We start from the raw sequence: 8,787 nt of genomic DNA on the forward strand, positions 1-8,787 counted from the left end.
CAAGAAGGAAGGAAGGAAGTTCTGCGTAGCATAGAGTCGAGTGCCGTAGCTGCTGGCCGTACCGAACTCCAGTTGTTGGGAGGAAGCTGATTCGAAATCGATGCAATCCCTGCATAAGGGCTGCAGACGGACGGAGGAAGCATCCACGGCGCGCGACGAACGGGTGTGAGAAGGAGACTGACAAATTGTCAGCCGAAAGACAGGCGGGGGGGAGAGCGGGAGGGAGGGAGGAAGGAAGGGAGAAAGGAAGGGAAAAGTGCGAGTCTTTGTTCCTTTGGCCGAAGAGGAGCTAGAAGTGCCTCAGCTGTGTTTGGGTTGCGATTGTGGGTTGTGGGGGACACGGCGAGGCGGGCGGCAGGCGGGGTCGGTTGATAGAGTTACCACAGTAGTCACTAGAGCAGTGGGCCGAGCAGCTGTGAGGGAGATAACGATTGTGGGCGGGATGGCTATGATGGGCTGGCAAGCGGAGGCAGCTTCTGGGTTGAAATCCTGTTAGTTGCTGGTGCTGGTGCTGGTGCGGGTGCTGCTGGTGCTGGTCAGAAACGGCGGTCAAAGCGAGCCCGGGGGCGGCGAGGTGGGGGAGAGGAGAGAGGAGAGGATGAGGATTATTGTCGACTCAACCAGCGAGTAACCAGCAAGCAACCAGTGCAGGCTCGAACAGCACAGCACAGCACAGCACAACACAGCACAGCACAGCACACTGAGCACTTGCGCGGGACTGGCCGCACGCATAGCCTTCCAGCCGCCAACCAGCAGCGAGTGCAGAAATCAGAGGCGGTGATGTTATGGTTGCAATAGGGGTCCTATTTGCTTTCTTTTGCTTCGCTGAACGGCCTCTTGCCCTGTGGCCTCTACTGTGGTGGTGATGGCCGCTGCGCTGATTCGCTGATATGCTCAACGCTCAACGCTGATACGCTGATATGATTTGTTGAAGCCGGCAAAAGGCTGTGTTGCGTGTATGGAGCAGGTAAGGAATTTAGCGCCTATAGAAAAAGAAATCCTTGTATTATTATCGTGTCGGAGGGTGTGTGGCCTGCGTTCCAGGGACCCGTGAGATCAGTGTGCCGGGCGAAGGAAAAAAAATCCGCATGCTGGTTGAGAGGCAACAGGCAGAAGGCAAAAAAAAAAAAAAAAAAGTGGTGGTGGTGGTGATGGTGGTGGCACAACTCATAACAAAAAAAAAAGTTGGAGAGTTCTGGGCTGAGACTGGGAGAGGACAGACAGACAGAGAGAAGCCAGAAGTCAGAAAGAACTTCGCCCCCCCCCTCAAAAGCAGAAAGAAGACTTCACTTAAAAGACACTTTCATCCCCCCCCTTCCCATCCGGATCGTCTTCTCCTCTTCCTCTCTCATACTCCTCCCACAACAAACCCCCTCCTCCTTCCACTCTTTCCTTCTCCCTCCCCCTCCCCTACGCAAACTTCACAACCTCTATAGATTTCCTTTTTACGGTTTCTATAGAATCCACCAGAAGCACGAATAGACGCTTCTTCACGAAAAACGAACCCCACCGAGAACGCTTCTGTCCATCAGCAGCGCTAGTCGACCCGGTCCCCTCCTGCTTCGGCCGACTTGAAAATTTCTCTCACTAGACTGCTTTTTCGAAGTCTGCCTATCTAATACCACCCCGCCGACCCCTCGTCTTCCTTTCTCTATATAGACCCGGTTTAGATCTCGTTTTTTCTTCCGATTTCACACTTCGAAATGGCACCCGCTGTTGATACCATGTCTTCCTCCGTCATCGCTTCGGAGAACCAGAAGTCGATCAAGGTGCTCGACGAGCTCTTGCAGAAGCTCACCATCTCGAAGACCAAGGACGAGGCTACATACGCCGCCGAGAACTTGGCTACCTTCATTAACGGCCCCATCGAGGAGCATGCTGTGCCCACAAAGTCAGTATTTGTCTCCTCTCCAGTCGCAAACTTCAACCCTATCTGCGCCTTGTGTGTGTGTTTATGACGGCGATGCTGACGAGACTCTCTCCAACAGGATCCTCGAGGCGATCAAGAAGCAGCTTTCCAGCAAGAAGGATGCCGCCGCTCGGGAACACGCTTGCGTGGCGATCTCTCACATCTGCGGAAAGGACCTGGCCGCCGGCATCGAGCCCTACATCGTCTCCCTGCTGCCCATCCTCCTGTCTACCGTAGGTGACAAGATCACTGCCGTCAAGAACGCCGCCGATGAGACCGTCCTTCGTCTCATCCGCGCCATCAACCCCAACGCCATCAAGGCCGTTCTCCCCGCTTTGACCGAGTCGATCCTGAACGCCCCCAAGTGGCCCGAGAAGATCGCTGCCCTCAAGGCGCTCGACCTCCTCGTCCAGTTGGCTCCTTCGCAGACCGCTGTCCGTCTCCCCGAGCTGATCCCAACTGTCTCCGGAGCCATGTGGGACACCAAGCCCGAAGTCAAGAAGATGGCCAAGGCCTCCATGGAGAAGCTGTGCTCTTTGATCTCGAACAACGACATCAACCGGTTCATTCCTCAGTTGATCGGCTGTATCGCCAAGCCCGAGAACGTCCCGGAGACTGTTCACTTGCTCGGTGCCACCGTCTTCGTCGAGAACGTGCACGCCCCTACCCTGTCCATCATGGTTCCTCTGCTCGAGCGTGGTCTGTCGGACCGTGACACCACCATCAAGCGTAAGACTGCCGTCATCATCGACAACATGTGCAAGCTGGTCGAGGATCCTCAGATCGTCGCTCCTTTCCTGCCCAAACTCATGCCCGGCCTGAACAAGAACTACGACAATATCGCCGATCCCGAGGCCCGTGGCAAGACCCAGATGGCTCTCGATACTTTGGCCCGTGTCGGTCACGTCGTCGACGGCAAAATCCCCGAGACCAAGTTCCCTGGTGACCCCAAGCTCATCCTCGAGGTCGTCAAGTCGATCATCAACAACCCCAAGGACGCTGCCGACTTTGAGACCGTCCTCCACTATATCGCCTGCATCGCCGGCTCCCTGGTCGACGAGAAGGAGGAGGAAAACGCCGTCTGGGTCGAGCACACTGTCTCGTACTTCCACGTCGTCCTTCCTGAGGGTGCTGCCCAGGCTGCCGCTGACACCCTGCGCAAGCGTGTCGCCGTCGGTGAGGTCGCCGTCGAGGGTGACGTCGATGACGAGGAGGGCGAGGATCTCTGCAACTGTACCTTCAACTTGGCCTATGGTGCGAAGATCCTGCTCAACCAGACTCATCTGCGGTTGAAGCGTGGTCAGCGTTACGGTCTTTGCGGTCCCAATGGTTCCGGAAAGTCGACCCTCATGAGGGCCATCAACAACGAGCAGGTCGAGGGTTTTCCCAAGAAGAGCGAGGTCCGCACCGTCTTCGTCGAGCACGACCTGGACTCCGACGATACCGAGAAGACCGTCGTTGGCTGGTCTACCGACAAGCTCCGTGAGGCTGGTGTCGAAGTTTCCCCTGAGGATGTTAAGAGGCAGCTCTTGGAGTTCAACTTCGTTCCCGAGATGATGGACGCACCCATCACCTCGCTCTCCGGAGGATGGAAGATGAAGTTGGCGCTTGCCCGTGCCATGTTCGAGAAGCCCGATATTCTGTTGCTCGACGAGCCTACCAACCACATGGACAGGCAGAACGTCAAGTGGCTCGAGTCTTACCTCACCACTTCTCCTTGCACGTCGATCATCGTCTCGCACGACTCCGGCTTCCTGGACAACGTCTGCCAGCACATTATCCACTACGAGCGCTTCAAGCTTAAGCGTTACCGTGGTAACCTCAAGGCCTTCACCGAGAAGGTTCCTTCCGCTCGCTCTTACTACGAGCTTGGTGCCTCCGAGTTGGAGTTCAAGTTCCCTGAGCCCGGTTTCCTCGAGGGTGTCAAGACCAAGGCCAAGGCTATTGTTCGTGTCTCCAACATGACGTTCCAGTACCCTGGTACTTCGCGTCCCCAGATTCGCGACATCTCCTTCCAGTGTTCGCTCGGATCCCGTATCGCCGTCATTGGACCGAACGGAGCCGGAAAGTCCACCCTGGTCAACGTCTTGACCGGTGAGCTCATCCCCACCGCCGGAGAAGTCTACCACCACGAGAACATCCGTATTGCCTACATCAAGCAGCACGCGTTCGCCCACATCGATAACCATCTGACCCTGACTCCCTCGGAGTACATTCAGTGGCGTTTCCAGACTGGTGAGGATCGCGAGACTATGGATCGCGCCAACACCAAAATCACCGAGGAGGACGAGCTTGGAATGAAGAAGATCTTCCGCATTGAAGGTTCGCAGCGTCGCGTCATCTCGATCCACTCCCGAAGAAAGTTCAAGAACTCTTACGAGTACGAGTGCTCCTTCGAGCTTGGTGAGAACGTTGGCTTCAAGGGCGAGAAGTGGATCGTCATGTCCACTGCCGACAATGCCTGGATCCCCCGTACCGAGCTGATCACTACCCACTCCAAGCTCGTCGCCGAGGTCGATCGTCAGGAGTCGATCAAGAACGGTCAGTTCCGTCAGCTTGTCCGCAAGGAGATTGAGGTCCACTGCGAGCAGTTCGGTCTTGACGCTGAGTTGGTTTCCCACTCGCGCATGCTCGGTCTCTCCGGAGGTCAACGTGTCAAGGTCTGCTTGGCCGCCGCTACTTGGCAGCGTCCTCACTTGATCGTTCTTGACGAGCCCACCAACTACCTCGACCGTGACTCGCTCGGTGCTCTGTCCAAGGCTCTCAAGGAGTTCAATGGAGGTGTCATCATCATCACTCATTCCGAGGAGTTCACCAAGAACTTGACCGAGGAGGTCTGGTCCGTCATGGACGGAAGGGTATGTTTACTTCTTATTCCAACACTAACTATGTACATTTAACTAACCTTATTCCTACAGATGGTTCCTTCCGGACACAACTGGGTCTCTGGCCAGGGTTCTGGTCCCAGGCTCGACAAGGCCGAGGGTGAGGAGGAGGACACCTTTGATGCCATGGGCAACAAGGTCGCCGCTTCCAAGAAGAAGGCCAAGCTCTCGTCCAGCGAGCTTCGCAAGAAGAAGAAGGACCGCATGGCCCGCCGCAAGCGTGGTGAGGAGGTGTTCTCTGACGAGGATGACTTCTAAACGAAACGCAACGCTCCGTCTTGACAATTATTTGGGAACTTGGGTTTTGTTTTAGATCTCTTCCTATAGATGGACTGTTTGGTTTTCTTTTCATTGCCTTTTTCTTTTCCTTCTTACTGGGTCTGGCTTTTTCTTTTGCGCGTTGGGTTGGTCGTGTCCGGTTTGGCCTGGGGATGATAAAAAGGGAGTTTCTATTGTGTTTTTAAACTTTTTTCTTTCTTTCGTTTTTGGGCTTCGGATAATGGTTTACGAATTGATGAGGGGGTTCATCTTATTCCGATACTGAGTCGTGCTGTGATGTGAACAAACTTTGCCATCGCTTTGACATTGACATGAGGTGAATTGACTCGGTCTATGAGGACTCATTGCCATCATACGCTTGATCGAAGTTCGAACTCACTCGATCGTATGTACGCCAAGTCAACTCAACTCATACATCATTGCTAACATACTCGCTCGCATCCGCCATGGGCAGCCTCCATGGCAGCCTCCTGCTCGCACTTCCTCACCTTCTTACCGCCCTCTCCCGGGGGGCCTCATGTTCCCAAGCCATGTACCTCCACATTGCCAGCGGCCAAAAGACAGGAACAGCCCCACCTAGTAGACCTTGATGGTTCCACGTGGTGACATTGTCGGCGGAGGAGCCAAACCGTTCGCTCAAGGAAATCAAGGGCTGTTACCGTTGACGCCGCGAAGCAGGTTGCTGAGGAGAAGGTGCCTAGTATGTACCTACTCGACCGCCACTCTTTCCTGAGTGACGAGCCAATGGTGCAGACTCAGTAGAACCTCCGCAATCAACCGACGGGAGTCAATACCGTAATACTACATACTACCGGTGCACACGCCCGGTATGTACCGAAAGGTTGCCGCTTCCAACAACCTCTGCTAGCTGGAGCAAAACGTTCGGTGCGGCCTGCGGGGCATTTCCGCTCATCTCATCCCGGCAGACAAAAAGCTGGCCGCCGAGATCCCGGATTTCTACATAGCCGTATGTATGAGCAGTTGGCGGGTGGATGGTGTTAGGTTAAAACTTGAAACTTGGAATCGTGAGGCTGAGTGACGCTTGTGGGGCCATGCGGCTTGGGGCTACTTAGTTAATGGTGGTGGTGTTTGAGGAGTGAATCGGTACTCTACGGATTGCGATGGGATGGCAGCGGCTGATAGAATCTACATACTTGAATGAAGGATTATCCATCGCTTCTATAGTAGCGCGCTCGGGAATGTCTACAACCCCTCCTCACCCTCGACGCGGTCGCACCGTCGCGCGTTATTAGGGTCGGCGCGTTGTTGGCGATGGTGGTGTACTCTACGCACTGTACCTATCGGCTGCCAGACAACGGAGAGGAGGAGGGTATGATAATCGTCATATGCTGTTGTGCGGTACTCGAGAAACATCTGAGTATACGTAGGCGGTGTCAAGAGTTCCTGGATTCTTTGGCGGAGAAGGGATGGATCCCACTGGATATTGCTGCTGATGTGGGCTTGATGGGGACAGCGGTTGCTAGCTAGTTACGAGCGAGACGGAGACGGAGATGAGGGCGAGGTTGAATGGAGATGGCTGTTAGAGGAGGTATGTAGTCGCTCTGGAGATGCGCGGTGCCATGTCTAGCGAATGCCTTCCTTCACGATCACTCATTGTACCTAGCGGTCTCTCCACTCCTCGTGTAACCCAGTGACCACACGACCGCGGCCTCGCGTAGGCGTGGAGCCGAATGGCATGCGCAGGGGCCATTACTAACGAACTCTCGAGTCTCGACGCCTATGTATCCTCCACGAGTCCCCTACACCACCAAAACGTGCTCGTCCAATCCGCGCTGATTTCTCCTCGCATCTACCGCAATCCGAACTTCACTCGGCAACTAGCAAGGTCTACTACAGTTCACGGTACATCCATACTTGAGGCGACAAAACCCGCGCAAGCACGGCCCACCAAGGTTCCCGAACCGCAAACTAACAGCGCAATCCACCGCAAAGGTTCCACTGCCATACCATAGAAACCGCGTTACATAGTTCAACCAGACGTACAGAACGAAAAGATGCAGTTCTCATCACTCCTCCTCCAGCTCCCCGCGTTCATCTCGAACCTTACGAATCCCACTGCGCCCGACGCCGGCGTTGCGCCCACAGCAGTCGTCAACATGACCTACCAGCTCCCCGCGCTTCCCTACGACTACGGTGTAGGCTTTTTACCCCGCTCTCTGCTGCTGCGAGTTATGTACATTCTTTCTGACGTTGCGATGCGACGTGCTATGTAGGCGCTGGAACCGCACATCTCGGAGCAGATCATGGTGCTGCATCACACTAAGCACCACCAGGTATGTTGTTGTTGTTGTTGTTGTTGTTGTTGTTGTTGTTGTTGGGGCATCTCGTTTACGGCACCGGGTGAGGCGCCGCTGACGCTGACCGGCATGGCAAGGCGTATGTCACGAACCTCAACGCCGCGCTGGAGTCGCACATCCACGCCCTGGCGACGGGCGATGTCAAGGCGCAGATCGCATTGCAGCAGGCGATGTAAGTCTTCTACCCCCACCTCCCCCACCATGCAGCACCCATGTGGCTAATCAACCGTCCACAGAAAATTCCACGGCGGAGGCCACATCAACCACTCGCTCTTCTGGCCGTCCCTGGCGCCGTCCAACTCCAGTGCGGCGTCCTCCACCGCCGCGCCGCAGCTCGTCGCAGCGCTGGTAGCGCAATACGGGAGTGTGGAGGCGTTCAAGGCGGAGCTGAAGACGCTCCTGCTAGGCATCCAGGGGAGCGGATGGGGCTGGGTGGTGAAGAATGGCAAGGGCGCGCTGGAGTTGGCGACGACGAAGGATCAGGACCCGGTCACCGGGGATAGGGCGGTGGTGCTGGGAGTCGACATGTGGGAACATGCCTATTACCTCCAGTATTGGAATGATAAGGCGGGCTATGTCGATGCCGTCTGGCAGATTGTTAACTGGGAGACCGCGGAGAAGAGGTTTTTGGGGGTGGAGGCGCCGGTGGCGCTTTAGATACAGCATATGTACTTAGTCACGTGTAATAAAGAAGGTTGCTGCATGAGTGCATAGTTGTTGGATTGCTCGGCGTGGTGATGTGTAGGGTTCTCGCGTGAGTACCGTAGAGGACATACAATGAGAGGAGAGGGCTGAAGCTGGCGGCGTGATACGTAGCAATGGAACCGAACAGAAGGGGCTCAATCGTAGATCTCTCTTCAGCCATGACTCGTGGGACTAGGTAGTGGGAAAGTCTGGAAGGCTGGAGCACGGTTTGTGGCGCTTCTATAGTAAAAATGGTTCCTTCTACCTGACACTGACACTGACACTGACATGCCTAGCCGTGATCGGCCTCGCGAAAGGAGACGCCACAGAGTAAGCCGCCGCCCACGAAATCCAGATCAACGCCGTAGGCCCGTAGTTAGCGACTGGGTATGTGGAAACGAATGTGTTCCCCAGAAGTGTGTGCACGATGATTACTTCAGCAAGTACCGGCGATAAAAGCGCACTTGTTGGGGCGGCTGGCGCTTGCGGAGGAGACTGCGGAATGCGAATGTCATTATGTTCCTCGCGAGTGGTAGGGTGAGTTTTGTTACAGGCGTGGTGCTACCTGTTGATGAGGGGTATACTCCGCAGTATTTAATGAAGGCGGAAGATGCAATAGAGACTACTTGGTATAGATGGTGGAATTGGTCATTTAGGAATATCTACTCTAATGAACCACCTGAAGCAGCGGCCAATCACATCCCCACTTATG

General features: G+C 55.1%; 2 protein-coding genes across 2 annotated transcripts; both read left to right on the plus strand.

Annotated features, from left to right (window-relative positions):
* Positions 1–1,224: 1,224 nt before the first annotated feature.
* BZA05DRAFT_353993 (armadillo-type protein) lies at positions 1,225–5,326 on the plus strand. Its single transcript, XM_051481356.1, has 3 exons — positions 1,225–1,891; positions 1,989–4,767; positions 4,828–5,326. Exons 1-3 carry the CDS (start codon positions 1,704–1,706, stop codon positions 5,050–5,052), a joined length of 3,192 nt encoding a protein of 1,063 aa, XP_051339209.1. The 5' UTR covers positions 1,225–1,703; the 3' UTR covers positions 5,053–5,326.
* A 1,471-nt stretch (positions 5,327–6,797) lies between these two features.
* On the plus strand, positions 6,798–8,096 carry BZA05DRAFT_399431 (Manganese/iron superoxide dismutase). The gene is made up of 5 exons (XM_051483803.1): positions 6,798–6,936; positions 7,027–7,229; positions 7,308–7,367; positions 7,469–7,563; positions 7,628–8,096. Exons 2-5 carry the CDS (start codon positions 7,089–7,091, stop codon positions 8,046–8,048), a joined length of 717 nt encoding a protein of 238 aa, XP_051339210.1. The 5' UTR covers positions 6,798–6,936; positions 7,027–7,088; the 3' UTR covers positions 8,049–8,096.
* Positions 8,097–8,787: the final 691 nt, after the last annotated feature.

Source organism: Tricharina praecox (assembly GCF_024521635.1).
Source record: "Tricharina praecox strain CBS 144465 chromosome Unknown BZA05scaffold_13, whole genome shotgun sequence".
NCBI classification, from domain to species: Eukaryota; Fungi; Ascomycota; class Pezizomycetes; order Pezizales; family Pyronemataceae; genus Tricharina; species Tricharina praecox.